Below are 23,895 nucleotides of genomic sequence, written 5' to 3' on the forward strand. Positions count from 1 at the left end.
TCAGGAAAGTAAAGATGTTTTATTTAAAAACATGCACATCACACTTGTTAGTGCAAAAACTCTATCTGTATTGCAGAAATTATTAAATCTTTACAAAATAGAAATCTAACAATGACCTGTTTATAATAAAGTGTATTTTGAGCTGTCACTCAAAAAAAGAATTGGAATAAAACTATATACAGGCAGTGTGATGTTACGTGTAAGCAGCGTAAAGATGCTATTTTAGAAACATTAGTCAACCATCTACAATTTGAAGGGAAAAACCCAAGATTTATCAAAGATAGGATCAGATATTGTTCTCCCTAAATCAATTTACATCAAATACTCACAACTTTAGTGTTGTTGTACATGTAAGAAGAACATCACACATGCTTTCTGCGTTGAATAAAATATTTAAAAAAATATTTAAATCTTAGTAGAATGTAAAATGCACACGTCATAACTATCAAATGAACACTTACTGGAATGCAGAAGACGTGTAGTATGAACAAGTTGCCAAATAACCAGGACAACACATTAAATCTTGCAAAACAGCTCCAGCAGCAATTACATTTGACCAATATTATTTATAATCCAATTTTTATTTTGTGACTACAACATATATGTACACACAAACATTCATACATACATATATACAAACGACGTGAGCATTCTTCTAAACGTGCCGATGTTGCACACAAGGTGAAGGAAGATGTTTCAAACTTGGTTGGTTAGGATTTTAAAAATAAAAGTCCTCAAAAGAAGTCCATCATGCTGTTGAAAAAACTAACGCTTCAATATCTTCAATGTTTATTTTAAAGCTATTCTTTCTGTGCTACAAGCTTCGCTTTTTTGCATTCACGGTCAAATCCATGTTGAAGTGCTCCGTGGATTTTTGTCGGAGTATGTCGTTCCCGAAAAAGAAAACAGTTCTTGACAAAGTGGAGTCAGATGAATGTCGTGTTTTGCTCCACGACTGTTTATTTACAGCACGGCAGACAAATGCGAACCACACACCAAACACATCATTGGTTAATTCATCTTTCTCCAGTCTCAAGCAACTTTAAACACCACCAAAATAATTCACTCACACCAGTTTCTGTGCTTCACGACACTGGATGTCTGACACTTTCACCCATATATCACCGTTAGCCTCATTAATATCGTTCTGTAAGAAGAAACATACTCTCTCTGTGTTACAGGTAAGGCAGTAAAATCCCCGAGCCTTTGCAGAGGTACTGTAGCAGAAAGTTTTGATACACAACTGCGTCTCCAAACGGCAGGACAGAGTGTTGGTAAAAAGCTACAACGTCTGTTTTAAAGTCAATGCTTCAATCCATCTGGTATTGACTACAATCCTACATGTCAAGAAAGTTGCATTTCAAAATCGCCTAGATACCTGTAGTGTCTTTGACATGAACATTTGCTTATAATACACGACACAAGAGAAACATCTAGAGCACGATGACATCACTGTGCTAGAAGCATGTGGGCTGGAACACAATTACAGCACGGACCATGTGAAACATTGTTTTCGTTCGGGATGGATTCGAGACGCTGAGCGAGTGGCACTTCAATGTGAACTAGTTGTAGCAGTATTTAAAGTAGGCACTTCACCCCCTCTCGTGCCCTAGAGTTTAGATTCTCATTTGGCTTTACGTTTATTCGGAATACCACATTAACAACTAACATGGCAAACCACAAGGATAGTCGACTTAAAAAGAACATAATACCCAACCCCAGAAATCAAAATAATCAGACCTAGTTTAGGCCATTTGAATCATTGAAATTCCCATCCAACCGAGTGACAAAAATGCTGATAGTTTTTATTCTAGAATATGCCTTACAATTTTATTCTCTCTTTATTTCTATACTATATACATTTGCATTTGTACACACACACGCACACAAACATCAGGGCTGTATTGTCAAAACAGGAGGTATTGTGTTCAGATTAGACCTTGTGCCGGGACTAAAACTGATGCTCGGCAGAGGGGGCGTGCTGGGGAGACGGGACGAGACGGCTGCCGTGATCGGTTCTCACGAGGAGCTCCTGGACAAGTTGGGATAAAGCACCACTGCAGTCACGGCAACCACGGCGACGACCACCGGCATCCAGGGCAACCATCCGCTCTGAAACGAGGAGATATCGGTACAGTTAATAAAGGTCAAAGGTCAGCACCAGAGCAACCAGGACAGAAGCACTGGAGGCTGGAGCTAAAGTGAGACAGAGAGGAGAAATGGACCCGACAGTCAGAGACCAAGAGATTAAAAACACACACACACACACACACACACACACAAATAACCGACAGAGGGAGAAAAAGAAGAAGTAGAAGAGAGGAAAAGCAAACACTTGAGCAGGACTGGGAGAACCAGTTACCTCACAGGAGTGACGCAAAGAAAACAAACACAAGCGTCTTTCTTTAAAATCAAAGAAAGAGAAGCTGTTGTAAAGAATAGCTCAGCCAGCGTTTACAAACGGAAACACAAACCATGTGTGCGCTGCTCTTTCCTAAACAATTAAACGGGGATGAGGCCTCTCCAAATATATAGTAAGTACACTAGTGGTGGTTTGAAAAAAGCAAACGACTTTTAACGACTTTCATCTTCCCCCATTTACAAACACGTTTTCATGCGTCACATGTACAAGTAAATCAAGGCAGAAGAGTCATTTCAGTGCGAGCTATTCTTTTCATGAAAGTATGCAAAAAAAGACAACAAAGTTGGAATAAAGCAAAGAAAAGATGATATGATATGATATGATATGATAACCAAAAGCCCACAGAAAAGAATCCAAAATCCGAACATGAACATTAGTGATTGAAACAAAAAAAGGGATTTTTGGCGAAGCAGGTGCAGAGATGACGGATGAGTCTTAGCCATGCACAGGTCGTATATACGTGATGATATATACAGTAGACACACAAACAAACTCGACAGGAGCGTGTGTACCTTTCTACCACAACTGGCCGAAGCACCAATACAGCAAAGCCAGGAATAGACCGATGAAAATGGCTTGGACAGGCTGCAATATGGATGGCTAGAGGAGGGAAGGGATATTACAAATAAAAGAGAAATCAATCTTAAAACTATTCAACTGAAATCAGACTGAGGGAGTAAAACTAGAAAAAACAACGAATTGACACACAAACACAAAACAAGGGCTGTAAAAAGCTGCAGTGTGGGGGACTTTGAACGTAAACATCATCAAACATCTCCCAAACACGATTTGACATCTAACAGCACGACATCAGGAACACAGACAGTGTGTGAGGTGTTAATAAATCACATTCACGGAAATACAAGATCAAAAAGACAGTGACGTCATTCAACGATGTGTGAGGGGTTGGACTGTGGGGAAAAAGTGTGCATCGTGAGAAACCACTGCTTTGTAAAAAAAAAACATCCCCCCAAAAATGTACAAACATGACCAAACATTAGCTGACAAATCCTCCTTTTGGTTTATAAAGAGTAGAAATAAAAAAATTGAACTATGATGAAATGAATATCCATATATATACACACATGGGCCGTGTCTCAAATCACACAAGATGCCTGTCTAGAGAGCATATTCCACACATGCTGTCTATATAGGGAGCTCAGTATGGTTTGAGAGACACAGCGATGTGTTTGCACAGCAAACTGTACTGTGTGTTCTGCTGTGTTCTACTGTGGCGTGCAAAACATGGAAGTAAAATCTATCAGTTGATCGCTGACGGCTGCGTAATGAAGACGAGTGAGGTACAGCGATCTCAATGATGTCCATCAGTGTCAAATCAACATGATGGGAATTGGTCATGTGACTCACATTGCTGCCCTTGTCCTGCAGGAGCTTCATGTTGATCTTACACTGCTCCAGCTCATCATTAATGGAGCATTTCTCCTGCTCTGTCCGGTCGTATCGCTGCCTGAGATCTGACAGCAGGCTCTGAGTGTCGTCGTACTGCAGAGAGAGAGAGAGAAGTATATTTATGTTTATTTTTGTATTGATACTGATTCGAACTCATGAGGGAAGTCATAAAACAAGTTTTGTCTTGCTCATGACACGAGTGGATGTACCTCTTTCTGCAGGTCTCTGGTGCGGCTCTCAGCTTGGGCCAGTTGTACCTTCAGTTTGCTGGCGTCCTGTTGGTGCCGGTCCTGCATGGAGCCCAGTTTATTCTCCAGGACCCCCTGTGATTTCTCCAGAGAGTTCAGACTGCTGCTCAGCGTGGCACTCTGTTCTCTGGAGCTGAAAATAAACAACTACTGTGAATCGTCCAATAAACGAACTCGATTTTATCTTATCAGAACCTAACGGAGAACAATCCCAATAACGCTGTGAGCAACTGAACATAGCGGTGATATAACTAATCCTGCTCATTCTGACCAAATATGTGTATGAAAGATGCGTGTGCGTGTTCGCTCTATAGCTTTATGTAAGATGAGCTCATAGGTATGACTTATTAGACAACACCAGCACTGAGACAAACACACATGGCCTGAGGTGCAGATGAAGTGCAGGACAAAAGTATCTCTCAACATCCGGATGACAACTTGACAAAGTCATTTAGAAAAGTTGAAGTCATTAATCTTTTATTGGAACAGAAGCAGTTGTTTGGGCATGTAGAGTCACAGGTTTGGGTGTATAAAGGATGTTGCTTTACGCTGATGTGACTCACCTGTCCAGTTCCTCTTCCAGTCTGTTCAGCTTTTGCATTAGCGTGATCTTGTCAGTCCTCAAACACTCACACTCTTTCTGTAGACCACAACACTCGCCCTGAAGTTTCTCCAGCTCTCCTGAGGCAAACACACCCACAGAGACACGGCACTCATGAACATGCAAAACCATATTTCAGTGATTATTGTGAATGTGACAAAGTGTTAAAGTGTTCATTAAAACATAAAGCAATCTCTTCACTAGAAGACATCTTTCAGATATTCAGTGTATGATGATTAAACTGTTATATTAGGTTTATCTGAAGCCTGAAATTTGATGTTACATGCAGTTGAATCTCAAATGACTTCATTGAAAATGTCACTGAAAAGCTTTCCGATTTTCCTTTGTTTAAAACGAAATACGGGTCCAATAAAGGAGAAATAAACCCAGCGGGACGGATGATGATTAAACTGTTTCCGTGACTCTGGATGGCACATTAAAGAGCCTGGAGAGTAATGCTGCCAAATGAATACCGTCTGTTGTGTGTAGAGCACGTTCTTAAGTCTACAGAATGTGCAACATTAAATCAAATATTGGCAAAAAGATAAAGGTTAACTGCGGGTGCAGCTACGCTTGCATGCTAAGTTTCCCTGGCCGTTGAAACATGTAACCGCAGAACTGTCTCAGGGTTTACTGTATTTCTGAATCGATACCTTGCAGTTGACTGGCTTTCTCCTGGTGCTGATTCTGAAGCTTGAAGCTGGCCTGGAGGTTGCTGATCTCCACTTCATACTTGGCTGCCGTCTGTCTCCACTTGTCCAGCTCATCAGTAACGCCGCTCAGGTCTCCCTGCAGGGCGGCGATCTCACGTTCCCGCTCGGCTGTAGCGCTCTCCATGGCGTGCCGGAGCACAAGGATCTCCTCCTGAGCACTGTAGAGCTCCTCTCGAGTGGTGGTGATAGTGTTCTCCCTCTGCTCACGCAGAGCCTCCATGTCAGACTGCAGTTTTGATAGCTGAGCTGTAGAGATGATAAATCAGGTGGCTATGAGTAACACTGATTTACCACTATTAACCAGTGATGTTACGGTTATATAAGGGCTCAACTTTAATCTGTATAATTGAACAGATTACCTATATGTGTCCCTGGACCACATAACCAGTCATAAATGTCTTTTTCTTTAAATAGGATTTATATATCCACTGAATAGGTTGTTTGCATATGACGTCAGGGAACTGCGCGAAGTGCCGATGGAGGACAGCAAGTAACTTTGTCCATAAGAATTCACTATAGCAAACTCAAAATACCTGTGTTTTTACCTGACCATACAAATCGATCAAACCATGAAAGGTGTTTTTATTGTGTAGCAAAAGTTGATGTTCACGAAGGGGGAAATGCGAGTTCTGACTCAGAACGGAGATGAAAGTGGCTTGTAAACCTGAATATGTGATTGGGATGCGCTAGCCGGATGACTTTCTTAAATGCTTAAAGGTACAGTTTGTAGAAAATGGCGCACAATCAAAACAACAACAATGATGTAGCTTGATGATGCTGTGAATGAGTGTGGAATGATGGGATCTGTTGTTTTCAACAACACCACTGTTGCCCATCAATCAGAAATGAACAAGAAATCATGTTAGCGGATGAGGTGAAGTTTTATAAATGTTGTGAATATTTGTGGTCCATAAATAAGTGACTGCTCGAAAAAAGCTGGTGGTTTATCAAGACGCTAGACTCTGCTTCCTCATGTTGTCATGCGTTTTCTACTTAATGAAAGGCGATAACAATGGGTAACGCGGATATAACGCCATTGACAATATAACACTAGCCTATTGGTTTTTGGATATTATACTGCAAAATTCTTACAAACTGCACCTTTAACGTAGCTTAACAACGACCAGGTGAGCTCAAACTTCTCAAGAAGTTTGTCATGAACACTATCTGCAAAGATCAAGTCCCGATTAAATGGATAGAGTGATAAATCTCGTGTTAGGCATTTCTCCCCCGTATAAGTCTATTACAAGAAACAGCTTAAAGAAACAAAACAACGACCACATAAAAAAATAATTCTATAAAACCTTAATTGTAATAAACACTAGATACTGTTAAAAGAACATTAAAGTTCATTGTAAAGAAACAATGTAACGTGGACATCAAACTTTTCTGTTATCAAGTTTGTGTTTAATATCAGTGATAAACAAATATATATTATTAATAAATATATTGGTTTTCCGTGGTTGGTTGGTGTTTTGGTATGTTGGGGATTCTAAGGGGAAGAATGCTTAACGCAAGATTTTTCACTTTATCCACTCAATAAGGGCTCGATCTTTTAATGGAAGCAAGTGTTTATTACAAGTAAGGTTTGACAGAAATTTGGGCTTCCCAGTCGTTAAACACAGGTACTTTAAGTTTGTGATGGTGAATTCCTATGAAGGAAAATCACTTGCTGCCCTCCAGACACGCCTCATGCGTCATAAAAACCACAAGAATGCAAATGACCTATAAACAAGCTTTCCATTGACATGTGGTTTGTTAGGATCTGACCATATTTATTCGAGCTACAATTATTTGAAAATCTGGAATCTGAGGATCAAAATATTAAGAAAATCACCCATAAAGTTGTTCAATCAGAAGTGCATTAGCAGCCCGTTGCTAAGACGAAAAAGGTTTGTTTTAATGCTTTCTATACAGTGTAATGACATAGTGGAAAGTAGATGAACTCTAAAGCTGAAATTCTATGCTTTACATAAATATCAATTGCTAAAGACCGGGAAGCAGCGAGTGAAGTTTGAAGGCGTGTTTCTGGCCATGATTTTGCTGCATCCACTCACAAAAATTATTTTTTAAACTTTTGAATACTTTTTAAGGGCCTTAATTTTATATGCATGTATTTTTTAACTTTTAATACTTTTTAAGACACCGTGGACACCCTGTAAAAGAAAAGTTTATAATTTTGACCCCAACATGCATTGTTGGATATTGCTACAAATATACCCGTGCTACTTACATACATCTCTTATATCTCCTCCTTCCCAAATGTTAAAGGACATTGACATGAAATATTAATTTAAGTTGAATTGTTCTGAATTTATAAAAATTTTTTTAAATATAACTATGTACATCTGATTAACGTCTTAAGTTGGGCAAAGTTTTGTGCCAGGATCCTGTAGGTGCATTAATAAATAGATGATAAATGAATATTAAATCATTTAATGTCGTCTGTATAAATGGCTTCACTCACTCTGTAAGAAACGGATTTGTTTAGCAGATTCTTCAGTCTGCTGTCTGTTGGTTCTCCTCTCCTCCTCCAACAGAGCTAAGAGAAGAAACAAGACATGTGGTGATTCACATCATTAATGCGCTTTCGGTTTTAATTTTGAATCGCTAAAAAAATGAGCAGTTATCATGCCAAGGTACCTTGAAGCTCGATGCATTTCTGTTTGCCGGTGTTGGCGAGCTCCTGGGCCTCCTGCAGCTCTCTGTGGAGGTGAGGAATGACCTCCTCAGTTTCTCCTGGATCAAGATTACGGTCCATTTCTACAATTAGACAATGATTCAATAGTACAGTGAGTAAACAAATGAGAGAAATAGCTAAGCTGATTAAAAAAGGTGACAACCAAAAAATATATCATTTTCAGTGTCTTAGGCTGTAGAAATATCAACAAAAAAAGCTTTCATCAGATTTTCCTCAAAGCCAATGTGAACGTGAGACCAATCCATCTCAACTCAGTTTGTAACTCTGTCCAAACCAAACAACCACGAAAGAGACAGTCCGTTCACCAGCGCCTGTGGGTTAAAACATCAAGCCCTAAAACCCAATGACTTCAAACTGTTTGAGGAAAACTAAACACATGATGTTGCGTTACAAATGGTGAATGTGTTACGTGAGGGTTTCTTTCAAAAGACACGGCATCCAAACTATTTGTGTTAAATATATAATAACACATTTTTGGCCTACCGAGTGTGCACACTACCGTCAGTATTTTCCAAACAGATGGTCGCAGACCGACACCACTGTGCAAATATTCACATTCACATCACATATTCAACACTTCTTTTGCCAAGTCATTTGGCTACACGGCATTACAGCTCAGCTGACACCACCACAAACAGCAAACGTTTCTTGCTTATGTGTTTTTATGCAGCTAAAACTGAAACGTACATGACTTCACCTTTGAAAGGGAGTTCTTAAAGAGACCGCTCTAATGGAAGATCTTCAATCAGGCTGTTGACAAGATACGCACCAAGCCAAGCAAAAGACACTTTCTACACTGTCTTCACCTCTCTCACATGACATCATGCTAAGCAAACGTACGTTTGCACCTCTCATGTGTCTCTGAGGAGCATCCCGTTGGCCTCTCATTTGCTCTCATAACAGCAGGCTTCTGGAAAACCTCCTCTGACCAGAAACCCACACAAACGTCCCTCCCTCACATCTCGCTACAGATGTGCTGAAGTCATGTGCTAATTTAAGGTTTGGTAATCGCTCATGATGTCAGACGATGGCCAAGATGGGTGTTTACAGGGAGCTGCGTTCAGACAAAATGATGTAAGAAACACAAGCACAGAGCAGTGTTTCTGAAGTACTGCCATACGTTTAATGACAGAGGACATGATGTGTACAGCACACCATGTGTTTATTAACATTCAATGACTTCAGCGGCGTGACACCACCAATCTGATTGTGGGTCAAAGCCATATATGCATGCATATGTGTGTTTATTATTGGTAAATAACTCAAACGGGTTGACTGTTTCTAAAGCTTCACACACAAATACAATATTTAGTGGAAATGATGGTTACACTATTATTTAAAACCGTAATGCAGAAATTTTCAAAATATTTTACTGAAGAGAAAATTCTCTACACTTATCCACAGTTTCATACTTCAACAGCCCCCTCTAGTGGCACAATTATTAAATCAAATAAGTAAAGGTACAGTTCACCCGAAAATATAAATTCTGTATGTGACTCTTCTGTAGAACACAAAGAAGATATTTGGAGAAATGTCTCAGTCGTTTTGTGTTCATAGAATGGAAGTCAATGGGGGTTGTTTGGTCATTCATGTTCTTCAAATGATCTTTGTGTTCTACAGAAGTGAGTCACTGAGACAGGTTTGACATGTGCTGTTGGCATCAAAGATACAGTACTATTTGTTTGTAACGGGTTGTAAAAAACACATTTGAGAAAGAACAAGACAGCAATTCGAAAACATTTTTAAGATTTCAATAAAACTTGTTTTTTCTTCAACAGTTTATATATATTTCAGAACAGTATGTAACAAACCTTTCAAAAGGAACTTGGCCAAAACACACATGAAACTAGGTCAGAGAGAGGGTGGCACTGGTGATCAAATACTAAATTATGACAATTACGTAAATGGACTTTAGGGAGCAGAAAATATCTGAATGCAGTCTATTTAAAGCAGAAGAAACCGGGAACGTAGAGACAGGCAGTGTGATGATGCACAGAGACAAACAAAACATCACTCTTACAAACTAAAACTAAACTAAATCCTGCGATCTCCTAAATGGACCACACAAACCATTTCCAAAGGATCCAATGTGTCAGAACTCCTATAAGTCTTATCTTATCAGTAGAGCAGAATGTCTAATGCAATATTAAATCCATCCAGATAATCAAAGTCACATGTGGCCAAAACAAACATACACAGAGACAGAAAGTCTGCGCACAAAAGAGAAACTGAAGAATGCCAAAATAGAATTAGGTTTACTGCTTTAATTGAAAGAGCCCATCTCTCGCTCTATGACCATTAGAATTAACCAAACTGTGAATGCAACTATAGCTTTGTAATGTGTTGGTTATGTACATCAGTAAACCACTGTCTATGTGATAATAATGTTTTGCGCATTACAATATTTTTACACCGCACATCAAAGAGTCAGAACAGTAGTGCTGGGTTTGGCAGGTCATGCAGGAGAAATGTTAGGACTCCACACATGTGCCCTAATGGAAATGTTTGTGTGGGAGCCAAATCTCTGGATATACTGCTGTCTGGTGTGAATCAACGGGATGAGAGCAGATGAATGACATGTTCAGCCCGAGTGGGCGAGTCACAACTAATCTGATGATATGTGAACAGAACAGAGGGGCAAATCCCCCGACCAAACGGAGCCACGGCGACAACTACCAAACAAACTTACAGAAAAGCAAGAGTCCCGTGCCCGTTCAGACGTATACTTTATAACATTCATTTCAGCAAACTTCATTAATAACGGTACTAAATCCCGTTTTTTACATAATTTCTGCAATAAATATCAGTTTTATTTGCGAGGGAAGGTGACACGACTGATTTATTTTTGGAAATCCAACTTCATACAATACAACATACTCAAGTTCTTCAAACTATCTACCTTAACGCTAGTGTTGCTAGGATGCTCTATTTTCCTGAGACTGACAGAAGACTGCCCAGCAGCTGTTTGTGAGTGTGCTCTGGTTGTTCCTTCACTAATTGAGCTGTAATTGCTTTACATTCCACGCTTTCCTCTAGAGGAACATAAAGTGGTCCGGGACTCAGATCTGAGCAGACATGCGATCCAGAATGAACCACACACATACACCTGTTGAACTTTACAAGAAGAGCCTACAAACACCTTAAGAATCCCACCACTCCACATGAGGACCATATATAGTCACATTGGGGAATAACACACCCTGTTATTCTGCACTGCATACCAGTCCAGTGAGCACTAATGAGGGTAGATAAAGATTGTGACTAACACTGCTGTCCAGCCAAATCCACACACACACACCCCCCTCAACACCGTCATTTCAAACAGAGACTGAACACAATGGACAGGAAGTTACCTTTCACAAGAGAAACTCTGTTCTGGGTCTCATTCATCTCCTGTTCGTCCATTTGTCCGTCTGGGGGGAAAGAATGAGAGAAGTTAAAGAAATAAAATACATTTACATTTATATTGATGCATTTGGAAGACGCTTTGATCCAAAGTGTGTTTCATCACTACAGAGAGAGATGCGAATGAAAACAAAGTAAAAGAAAGAAATAGAGACAGAAAGAGTGTATGAAACACGGGTACTTGACATAAATACAGAAAGAAAGAAAGAAAGAAAGAAGGAAGGAAGGAAAGAAGGGGGGAAAAAAGAAAGAAAGGGGACAAAACGGAAGAGAAAACAAAAAAAGAAAAAGAAAATACCTTAACAAAATTAGGAAATTATAAACATTTTAATCTTTTTCTTTAATATGACTTCTTATTGGTTTCATTATGGGTTAAAACTTTTTTACAGCAGACGTATGTCCATGAATAATGTCAACAAAAGAAACGTTCAGTCATAAAGGATAGACAGATGCTAGTAAATAAAATATAAGAATGATCATGCTTAACATACCTGACGTGTCGTCACTGCTTTTCTCCTTGCTGGGGCTCAGTGTATCAGACATATCACACTCTTTAGCGTCTATTTGGTTTTCTGTGGAGGCAGAGCGGAACAAACCAATTAGAAACAAGGGGGCACACATATTCATAAGCCATCACAGCAATAAACATTATACTGCTATTATAACATTTCCTAGGGTCTCTCGTCCAAAGCATTTCTTTCATTTGGAGAGTTTGATCTGGTTGTAAGTGTATGTCACAATATTATTTTAGATCTAAAACACAGTTAGTGAACACCACCCCCTGTAGTTCACTCTCTCTGAAGGATGGTAGTTCTTGACCACACATGGTCATATGTGTCTGACCCGTTCTTCCAAAGGGAGAGATATAGTCACATGCTAAAATAGTTAAAGCTTTTGTTGTGTGTCGGTGTATGATCTGTGTGGCCTATAAATGGAATGGGCTAACAGAGAAAACACTTTTAGACAGATTCACTTAAATAATTCTCTACTAATTCTCTATAATTATAAAGTTTCTTAAGGAAGAGTGAGGCTTGTATGTATTCTTATTCTGATGTTATATTCATTAAGAGAGTTATAAAGTGTGGCGCATATCCTATAAACAACGCAAGCTGCACAGACATGTATAAAGTTATAAAGTCAGACGGGTCTGTGCAAACTACGCGTCCTCTTTATCCAGCACGAGCTACACGGTTAGTAAGTATTTTATAAGGCTAGTCTAACCTGTAAAGTGCAAGGTTGTATGCCTCTTGCCTAGTTCATATTTGTTTACAACGTGCAGCCCGCAGCACAGAACAGCGAGAGACACGTGACCAAAGTGAAACATTTGTTGGTATCGTCATCAGCGATGACATCTTCTATTGGCCCAACCCTAGTCTGTCTAGATGTTTCCATTAGACTCTGACTCAATCATTGATCATGCTGTCAATATGTGACCTTAAAAAGAAATTCACCCCAAATAAGGTTACATCACATGATAGATCAACAGAACTCAATGTTATCCGATTCAACGCTGTATAGCAAACAGCAGCTAAATCCCAAAATATTACAGCAAATGAAATGCGAGATAAAGCAGTGATGTCATAGGAAATGGTTGATCATCAGTGATTTATGCGGTATTAATATAATCTAGGTCTCTAATCCGCAGGGATTAAGGGGTCAAGGTCAGGTGCCACAACATCTGGAAGTACCAGCAGTGGACCTCAAAGAGAAATGTGTTACAGTCTTAATGCAACATCATCAGCCGCTCTTATTAACAGGAAACAGATTTCATGATCTTAGACGCAATGATGTTAAAGCACATCTGTAAAACAAGAAAAGGGACATAAATGCAATGATACCTTTCAGCCTGTCCGGACTCGGTAAACTGTTATCCACCGTCGTCTGGTTGTTCTGAAGATGGTCATCAATGACTTCTGAAAGGTAAAATATATAAAAAAGATGGAACTGTTCATAAAAGGTTGTTTTTATACACAATGGCCTGTTCTCAATACCACGACCCACATGAGAGCTAGCATTGAGCTCAGAACCACATAATTATCTTTAGTGTTTTATTTTCATAAACCGAGACACATTTTTTTATATCAATTACAAACCCCAGATTCCCATTCCTAAACTTTTGTTCATTTCCAAATCAATCTATGGAGGAGTAGTTCACTTCAAAATTTTCCCCCATTGACATTCCAATTACTATGCAAATATTATGCATAATATTGAAGTGAACTACTCAAGATAACCACAAAAAAAATGATATCCTGTCTTCTTACCGTCAAAGTTGGACAGCTTGTTTATAGAGGAGTCCACAGCCTCCTTTAGCTGCCTGACCGCTGGTTAGAAAAAAAGGAGTCATGAGTAAATCACTCTTAAGAAAACCTGTTACCATAAAACACTATTACACAACTTCTACATATTAACTTTTTCAATATTTTATGTCCAATCTGATTTTATAGGCAGCCCATATAGTCTAACCAAAAACATTAAGGCATTTGTGACTCATTCCACACACACAAAAAGCACAAATAAGACATGAAAAGCAGTTTGCTTGTCATTGGAAGCTCTTTGACCTCAGAACGCATGCTGGTGAGTGACAGTCTGCAGAAGAGAGAGAATCCATACACAGTAGAGATGGTAAAGTGAAAACAGAGCATGCAGAGTACTTTTCATTAAGAATCCATGTAGTCTTTAGAAGAGGATAATATAAACATGTACTGAGAGATTTTATGAACCGAAGGGACATGATTCAATGATCTGGAACAAGATATACAGAGGAGAGAATCCAACACACACATAAAAGCAACATTATCAAGTGTAAGTTTGCGAATAAGATACAAACTAATTAGGCACCAAAAAATAATACTTTAACCTTTAAAAATCAGAATATGGATTAACGCCGAGTTGACAACATCATCATGATCATCTAGTTAAATTCAACTTTTGTCAGCTGCATTTAAAAGAGATGAAACATGGAGGAACTTCATTTTGGCTGCAATTTGCACCAGCTTGTGTTTGGAAAAGTATCTAAATGCAAAACAGTATTCAGAGCAGACGATGTTAAAATTAAAATAGCATTTGGTGGAGAAAACGGCTCTGTTGTGATCAGCTGTTATAATGAAGAGACAAACCAGTTTAAAGAAACACTTCAAATTTGTCATTATACACTTCTATTACCTACTTATTAGGGTTAAATTATCTGTCATATCGGTATCAGTCGATAAATGATCATTTTTAATGTTATCAGTATCGGCAGATAATCAAATTTAGGCTAATATATTATAGCCGATAAATGATTTATCATTTCCTCCCCTTGAACCACATGCTGCTCAATTAAAATCCAGTACAGTACAGTCTTTCTGTCATGATCATTAACTTCTATTTAGCAAAACATTTTTGATGTAGTATGTAGATATTTATGAATGTGTAAATTATAGGAACAGAAGCATATTGTTTGAAGCTGACTTATGTCTAAATGCTTTCTGTTCTGGGACCTGTTAGACTTGTGGATATTGAGAACACCTTTCAGGGTTGTTCTGGAAGAACATCTTTAATTTGTTTATTAAATAAACATTATACCTGATTTTTTTTTTCTTTAATTCATGTAAAGTATACTTGGTACATAATGTTCAGGGAGAAAAAATAATTTCAGTCTCAGAAAATGCAATCATATATCGGCCAATATATATGTTATCGGTTTTCAAGGTTCAAGAATTATCGGTTATCGTTATCAGCCAAAATTGCCATATCGGTGCATCACTACTACTTCTAGTTTAATTTGGTGGAACACAAAAAAAAACTAAATTTTAGGAAGGTTTTTTAGACTGGATCTTTTCATTTAATGAAAGTGAATGTGGACAAATGCTGTTCACTTACGCTGCTCTTAGTTATCAACAAAAGCTTAAGTTATGTGCACGAGGAAAGAATTAGTATTTGTTTTTCAACTATTCCTTTAAACACAGGGGAGGTCCACTACGAATTACTAATTGTGCTGGTAAACAGATCTGGTTTAGAGCCTAATTTACTAAAAGAATCAAATCACATTCATAAAATTACTTCTGATATTTAGCCCCAGGCAACGTACAGAGCTGCCTTAACCATCATAAGCACCCCAACATTTCAGTAAATTTACCTTGGACTGTTAAACAAATCAGTCATTCTTTTTCACTCTGATTAACCAACGTAAAGCTAAAGATCTTTGCTAAAAACAATGTATGTATGGTTTTGCAGCAGTGGACACAGAGTTTAAAATACATTAAAAAGGCTTAAGATATTGAGGAAAAGATGGTGAAACTCCTTTTTATAACCACCTGAGATGTGGTTGGGACCGAGCTCGACGCTCAGTAATAGGGCTGTGATTGATTAGTGCGGCTGAGGAAGGCATTATAAAGAATGCTGTGTACTCACATTGACACTCAATGTACTGCTGGATTAAAGTGCAGTCTCCTCCACTGTTTAAAAGAAAGTGGTCTACCAAAGAAAGAAAAACCCTCTATCAGATGGTATTCAAACAGAAGCCAGAAACAACATGAGACGGAACCAAACAGAGATGCAGAGGGCGGGACAGAAAAACACAGACGGGAAACTACGCCTCACGGCACCTGTCACCTGACTGACACCTGTCACTTCAATCAAATCAAATCAAGAGTGACATTTTTGCAGATAGTTTCAGCTGATCCTACCCTGATCCTAATCCTAAACATTAAGGTTTTTAGGTTTTATTTGACTGGCTTTCGGTCAGTGTACTGTAAAACTCCGACATTATTGTGGAAGCCTAGTGTATGATGTCATGATAACCAAACACAATGATGCCAAACATAAAACTGCCTTTGAACTGACATTCATTTTTCACGAAGGTCTTACTGAGCCCCCTTCCCCCACATCAGTGTAAACAAATCATTAGTGGGATCAATGAGTTTCGAGGCAAAGTCTAATACAGACCTTGTCTGCCAGGAGACTCGTGGTCTGTGTCACACCACATAAGAGTGATTGTAAAACCACAGCATGATTTGAGCAGAACTAGATGTTTCATTGCGGTGATGTCTCATCCTACCAGACAATTAACTTTCGCTACTAACTACCAATTAAATCTCTTCGAAGAACAAACAACAGAATAGGGTCGGGAATCGAAAATCAATTCCAATTTGAAATCGAAAGATTAGGAACCGGATCGGAATCGAAAAGAATAGGATACTTGAAATTTCTATTTCAATTCCTCTTATCAATTCCTGTGTGCATGTTAACTTGTGATCTGCTGATATCTCAATGAAAGCCCTTATGAAAATTAACCATATTTTTTAATATAGTAAGCATAGTTCAACTATAGTATTTTCAGTATAGAACAGGCACCATAAATTTAATTTACCATCGTTTCATTAGTTACTACAGTTTAACCATGATGTAGTTAAACTATGGTAATACAAATTGTAAAAATCTGACAAGACCTGGTTGTTATGTGTGTGCATATATCTATATCTATATATATATATATATATATATATATATATATATATATATATATACATACACACACAAAACGGTTAAACGTCAGGCTAAATGACCATACAGGTTGATATCTAAATGTTTTACTTCAACTGTGGCATTGAAACGATACCCAACCCATACAACCGAATTATAGAGGAAGTATCCAAACATTAAATATCTTTCCCTACACTGAATTATAACAAAAAGAGCACAGATAAATTAGTTGCCAATTGCAAGCGCAGTTAAATAGGATTCCTAGACTGTCACCGGAGGTGTAGACTTGAACACACATGCTCAGTGAACAGGACACAGCCTTTGAGACAGAACGGGTTATAACAGAAGCACAGCTGAAGAGCCAAAAAGAAAGAGGGGTAGAAAAGACAAAAACAGGCAACCAAAAGTGATCTCCCATGCTGAATTAGTCAGAGGGGGTGCGGGTTAGCGGAGCGCTAACAGATACATGCGTCTCAGACTCACCTAAACTGTTGTTTTCCTTCATGCTTTTCTCTTGAAGCTGTTCTAACCGGACTGAAAAACCACAACAAGAAGATGCGGCGTGACCAAAAATAACAAAAGACCTCTACACCCACAGACGTGCCTCACCATCCTGTGTTGCTTTATTTGGTACCCATGTATATCAAAACACCTCAATATATGTTTCTTTCCCAAGCGTCCCGCAGTTAAGTGCTGCGTGACTGCGTGTGTGTTACCTTGCAGAGCCGTTAGTCTCTCGTTCGTAAAGTCGTTGTCCGCCTGCAAGGCTTCGATGCGAGCCTGAAGCGTCTGCTCCTTCTCCTCCATCTCTTCGATTCTCAGCTGAAGCTCTTTCTTCTCGTTCAGTCCTTTCTGCGCAAGCTCCTCGTGTTTGTCCTCCGCCAACTGCACACAAGTTTAAACACAACTTTCATTCACCAGGGCAAGACTTACAAAGAGCTTAATCTCAGCACAAAATAAAATTAAAAAGGTGTTTCTAAGTGAGATTTAAGATGGCTGATGTGTGATAGTGACTATTGATAGACATGCCTTGATCTTTTCTGTGAGATCCTTGATCTCATTAATGGCTCCATTGTATTTGTTGGCGAGTTCTCTGAGCTCTTCCTGCGATCGCTCGTTCATCTCTCTCAGATGCGTGCATTCGTCCTCTGTGTTACTCAGACTCCTCTGAAAAATGACAGAAACGGCAAGAAACTGTGAAGTGCTTTGATAGACCTTGAAACAGTCTAAGGTTGGTTTAATAAATATTCTAGGCTAAAAGGCTAATACAGCAGCTCATTAAGTCAGAATTTAGAGGTAAAACATTCAAACTTAGTAATGTATAAAGAAGATGATGGTGCATCTCACCTCCACCTCTGACAGCTTCCTGACCACCTCGATTTTCTCCTGAAGGACCCGCCTCAGGGACTCTTTGGCTGTCGATTCATAATCGTGTTTGTCTTCTGTTAAGGCTACAAGCTCTTTCCGAATGCTGTCTTCTGTTTGGTTCTGAGGACACAGAGGACAGCGAAACTATGAGATGATTTCTGTGCACACATTTAAATACTCAAGAGCAGACACGGGTCTTACTTTTGAATATGCCTGCAACTGATTCCCCATCACCTCCAGTCTGGAGAGTAACCGGTCTTCATCGATTAAAGCCTGTAAATAACAAACAGATATCACAATAGTTTCCTGAAAACAGTTTGGAGAACATTAAGCCAAACACTCATTAACATGAAGCATTAAAAGAGATGGTAGGGTACTTGTAAAGTGTCATGTATATTCACATGACCGTCAATATATTAAGGTCTTAAAGATTTTTATTGCTTTAAGCAGTTCCTACGTACAACAGAAAATTGTCAATGGTTTTAAATAAATAAATCTGTTATTAACTCTCAGTATCATTTTTATTTTATTTTGTATAGTGAACCCAGTTTCGGTTACTGTAATAAATCGTGAGCGCAGTGTATTGTTGTACCACGACTGAATTGTATTTTTGGGTGAATATGTCTTTAGGTTAAAGGCTGATAGGACAAATGCTTGTAAACTGGTCAGAATATGCATCAGTATCTTGCGATCCAGTTTGCATGCAGCAAATTGTAAATGACTCGTAAAAGCACCTAAAACACATCCAGTCACCAACAATGAAGTGAAATACATTTCCGTCAGTGTTACAAATTCTGAGCAGTTAAAAATCACTGTCAGTATTGAATAATTGCTCATTGTCTCCTCATTAACTCTGATGTGTTTGTTTGTGTGTGTGGTACCTGCCAGCTGCTCTCGGATGCTTCTTGCGTGCTGGCCAAAAGCCTTTGCAGGGTGGCCAACTTCTGCTCCAGCATCTGCTCTCTGTGTAATGCCTCCTGAAGGACACAAACAGGATAATTAAAACAAAAGTGACGGAAAAGTAAACATGTAATATCCGTTCAAAATTATTTTACGTTAAAGGCAGGACATTAAACATTTTTGCTTTTAAACTTGTAATGCGCTCTGACAGCCAGTAGAGGTCAGAGTTGATCCATACCTGCAGGTACTGGGAAAGCTGGAACAGTTCCTGAGAATACATACTGGGTGTATTTGCGGACACCTGCGCAAGAAAAAAAACACAGACATCTCAGAACAAAACCATAGGCCTGCAAGATTCAATTCATCGCTTTCAATCTGGCATCTATTCACATGTTGCCCTTGATAAATATAAAAGCAGTTAAAATGATTCCAATCAAAAGAAGTGAAAATAGTCTCTCGACATATTCCTAGGTTTTCTACACAGTTGAAAAGAAAATCATCAAATAACCTCAGATAAACCCTGTATGAGTGGAAAAAAAGGGTTTTTGTTTCTCCCATGCGGCTTTAAAATTAAATTGCCTCATTTCAGTTGTAATCTCACCGTCATAATACAAATTCTCCTTTGCCACAGTTTCATTATTTTCGCAGCATCATATGCAGATTTATCTGTGCTGCGACCCATGTTCACATGCTAAATTAAAATGCTTTGTGAAAATACATATGACACTGACGGGTCTGCAAAGCGGGAGTTTAAACTGTCGATCAATTGATAATCTGCACAACACTGGCTATGATGGAAACACAATCTTAAATACTAAAATAAATGTATATGCAAAAATACATTTATAACCTGATAGAAAGCTAGCTAAATGACACCGATGTCAACATGGACAAGCTGTGTGACATGCACATTGAACACCAATAGCTACAAGGTTGAACCGAACACAATCCAGGTACATCCAATGCTTGCAACAAGGGAGATGCACTACATGTCAAACCTGATGTTCCTGCATGGTTTATTATTATGGTCTACTGTGTCTGGGATCTGACAGACATTCAGTCAGTCCAGAGTCCGATTCTAGATGCACCAAAGCAGTCTGAATTGAGATTTCTATTTAAACACAAAGGTGATTGAGATTTTTAAGCATGGAGTCTATACACTAAACTCTTAAAGATAAGACACCACTGTGCTACAGCTCTGTTCAACACTGAGCTCTTGTCTGTGAAAGCGGTCCATAGACGACAGCATCCCACACACTGAGGATAACTGCATTATCTAACTTCAATAGAACCCCTCCAGAGACACAGATAGCCACATGGAGAACCCAGATATCAGAAACAGTGACGAACACTGCAGTTAGTTTCGTTTTAAACGTCTCAAAACATTCGTACCAAGGCAGAAAAGTTTGTCACAGCATACAAATTATGCTTTCATGTTGTGTGTGTAGCGTTATAGCTTGTCAAGGACAAGCGCTAAAATCCACATAATTCTGCGGAGATCTGCAGGTGCGGATTCCTTGGATTTAAGGCAAGCATACACGCACAACGTGAGCTGTTTGCTGTGACAGATTTTTTAGTCTCCGGACAAATGATTTGAGACGTTTAAAACAAAACTAACCGCAGAGGAGTTCAGGAAACATAATTTAGCTAAACCATTGCCATGGCAGTGCTACACGTGGTTGTACTCATTGTCATTTAAAGAGACATGCACCAAAAGCATTTGTTTTTAAGCTAAATATGTTCCAGACATTTTATGAAGACCCTAATAAATCATACCAACTTGTTGAAAGTGCTCAAGAGTCCTTGAACACATTTTTGTTAAAAAGGACAGCAAAATTGAGAGGGTGCTTAAATTGTATGCTCTGAATACAAAAACGTAAAAGTTTCAGAAAAATGTCTTTCATTAGCCCTGGAAACAGGAGGGTTGAGTGCGCAGGCAGATTTAAGGGCACTCATTGTGCAACGCTTCTGTATTTTCTGCTGGCTTATTATATTAAAGGGACAGTTCACTCAAACATACATTTTTTTGACTTACCCTCAAGTTGTTCCAATCCTGCATAAATGTCTTTGTTCTGATTATCGAGACATCATCGACTAAAGAAAGTGAGATATTTTGAAGAATTTAGGAAGGCAAACAGTTCTGGGGCACTTTTGACTACCATTTAAATTTTTCCTACAATGGTAGTCAATGACGTCCTAGAACTGAAAATTTCTACCATTCTTCCAAATATCTTCATTCGTCCTCGGCAGAGCAAAGAAATGCATACAGGTTTGGAAACACTTGTGTAAATGATGACAGAATTTTCCTTTATGGGTGAACTATCCCTTTAAGTTCACTTTAGAAGGTGTTGTATCTGAAATTGCAACGTTTTACACATAAACAGCTGCATTCCATCAAAATTTTGTCTAACCTAAACTCATAAAAAATGAAGCTCATAAAAAAGATGACATACTATAATTGTCCAGTTCATTGAACTCTCCCATTATCTCATTTACATCTCTCCGGAGAAAAATCTTCTCTTTGATAATGTAGTCTACGTCAGATTCCTTCAATAGTTTAATGTCATCTTTTTTAGCAAGAATGTTTATTTTTGCCCAGTTTAATAGAGAAAATCCCAAGCACAATCACCTACATAGGTAACAGTACATGTTTCTTCAGTGTGCGTTTGACACATTATTCATGTTTGTTTCACAAACAGAGCTGAGGTACGTAACAATACGTATACATAGAATTAGTAAACTGTTAAAAATGGCGATATTTCTCGGGTAAACAAAACTTACCATTATTTCATTTTTTATGACAGTGGTAGCCAAGTCACAGTTTTATTAAAAACCAGAGACCATTGTGGTTACATTTCTTTGAATGATGAACTTCACAGGACCATTACTGAGCTCACAGCAGAGAACAGAGCAAAACCAGATGTCTGCTGTGCAAATGATGTCACACAAACACTGTATACATTAACTGAGAGGAGGAGCTCATGTGACCACAAAGTTAACACAGCTGCTAAGGGGCAACGCACGGCTTGTAAAATGATTTCATGCACTGTTTGAAATGGAAAAGATCGACAATATAATAATAAAAGAAACAAAATAAAGAACTGGAAAACACATTCATTCATATCAATTTAATTCAGATATTCAATTTAAGTTGTGAAAATACATGGGTTTCTTACCTTATCAATAGCTAGAGGAAGTGGTTCTGAAACAACACTGGAAGGAAAAAAAACACAGATTATTATTAAGAGAAGAGGACAGATCTGCTGAACCACGGCGGCTCATAGGTGTGTGAATAAAGTTAGGCGCAAACATTTGCTAGCAGACTCACTTGACGTCAACTTTACACTATGTTAATCTTTTACAGTAATGCAGGAGCCTAGCAACCAGCCTGATTGACAGCAGGTTAACCAAGGTTTTGAGACTTTCCCCAAGTGACTTATAACATTGAATGTAGTGTGTAGAAATTCCTTTAATACAGCACATTTTGTTTAAATCAGAAATCACCGGCACATTGCGCTGCACGTGTGGGAGTCCTTTATGACAACTGTTTAAGTTTACAGATATTAAAAGATCATATAATAAATAGAGCACTATAAAAAGTCTCAAGACTTTTGCTACATCACTCAACTAAAGGAGAAATGTTGCACTTAATCCCAGTTTGCAGTGTTGAAATGACATAAATAGGATGTGGGTTCAAAAGTTCAGAAGAGATACCATAAAGACTTTGAGCCCCACAGAGAAACTAGGCAGAAATAGAAACATAAAATCTGAAATCAGCAACCGAAGCCTGCTTAAAACATATTCATTTAAAACTAAACATGGAGAAATTTGGGTTCTGTGGCTTTATGCTCCTCTGATGTCTGAAATGCATTAGCAATTTGGGAACTCCAACAAATTACATGATCATGACTTAATGCAACAAAATGTATTATACAGACCACCTCAGAAAAACTTTGGATTGGTATGTTTTTTTGTCTAAGCCCTTTAGAATTTCGGCTTGCTCTTTAAACTTGACAAAACAAACTTTAGGCAGCAACACATTTTTTAAAATGTACAGTCGCTCTTTTTTGGATAAAAGGATAAAAAATACTGACGATATCATCTGCTCAGTCTACTTGTGTGTGTCTACAGACTGTAATCCAGTAAATTTCTGTAAAGAACAAGAAATCCCACTCCCCTTATCTCTACAACACGTACTATAAGTAGCTAAGGAATAAAGGTAAATGCTTTGTTTGTACAGCCGCGGAAAGAAATTAAGAGACTATTTAAAAATTACTTTTGGTTTTTCTTAATGTACTATTTACAGATGAGTTTAGGTACAATTGTTTTATTCTGTGAACTATTAACAATATTTTTTCCCAAATTTCAAATAAAAATCTTGTTTCAATTTGCATTTTTTTGCAGAAAATGAAAACTGGATAAACGCGAGAAAATAACAGAAAATGTGCTCTGAATTCAGCAAGTTCATATTCACTTTTAAGCAATACAACAGTAATATTTCAAAATGTTTTTAGTAAAAATTAAAAACTTATTTTTTATGTGATAATCTTGTTTTGATGTGTGTCTTGTGTCTTGTCATGCTGTCAGTCTTTCACATTGCTATTGGATGACTTGGTCAATTTTAAGGTCCTGTACTGTATCACTGGACTGTAAAGACCACA

General features: G+C 38.3%; 1 protein-coding gene across 7 annotated transcripts in view; it reads right to left on the reverse strand.

The window, feature by feature from the left end:
* The window catches only part of slmapa (sarcolemma associated protein a), a 43,474-nt gene continuing 19,579 nt past the window's right edge, over positions 1-23,895 (reverse strand). For 3 of the 7 annotated variants that reach the window (XM_056734446.1, XM_056734452.1, XM_056734453.1), the window contains 20 exons: positions 22,411-22,447; positions 19,473-19,535; positions 19,216-19,311; positions 18,536-18,607; positions 18,314-18,454; positions 17,996-18,133; positions 17,683-17,851; positions 17,450-17,500; positions 15,896-15,958; positions 13,765-13,824; positions 13,339-13,413; positions 11,992-12,072; positions 11,449-11,508; positions 8,038-8,157; positions 7,862-7,936; positions 5,335-5,640; positions 4,644-4,761; positions 4,042-4,213; positions 3,791-3,925; positions 1-2,112 (listed from right to left, as the gene is read on the reverse strand). In XM_056734446.1, coding sequence (XP_056590424.1) covers positions 2,020-2,112; positions 3,791-3,925; positions 4,042-4,213; positions 4,644-4,761; positions 5,335-5,640; positions 7,862-7,936; positions 8,038-8,157; positions 11,449-11,508; positions 11,992-12,072; positions 13,339-13,413; positions 13,765-13,824; positions 15,896-15,958; positions 17,450-17,500; positions 17,683-17,851; positions 17,996-18,133; positions 18,314-18,454; positions 18,536-18,607; positions 19,216-19,311; positions 19,473-19,535; positions 22,411-22,447 — 2,125 coding nt within the window. In that variant the 3' untranslated portion in view covers positions 1-2,019. Of the gene's footprint in view, positions 2,113-2,934; positions 3,023-3,790; positions 3,926-4,041; positions 4,214-4,643; positions 4,762-5,334; positions 5,641-7,861; positions 7,937-8,037; positions 8,158-11,448; positions 11,509-11,991; positions 12,073-13,338; positions 13,414-13,764; positions 13,825-15,895; positions 15,959-17,449; positions 17,501-17,682; positions 17,852-17,995; positions 18,134-18,313; positions 18,455-18,535; positions 18,608-19,215; positions 19,312-19,472; positions 19,536-22,410; positions 22,448-23,895 lie in introns of all 7 variants that reach the window. The other 4 variants (XM_056734447.1, XM_056734450.1, XM_056734449.1 and 1 more) reach the window with 4 other exon arrangements.

Source organism: Triplophysa dalaica, chromosome 21 (genome assembly GCF_015846415.1).
Source record: "Triplophysa dalaica isolate WHDGS20190420 chromosome 21, ASM1584641v1, whole genome shotgun sequence".
In the NCBI taxonomy this organism is placed as follows: domain Eukaryota; kingdom Metazoa; phylum Chordata; class Actinopteri; order Cypriniformes; family Nemacheilidae; genus Triplophysa; species Triplophysa dalaica.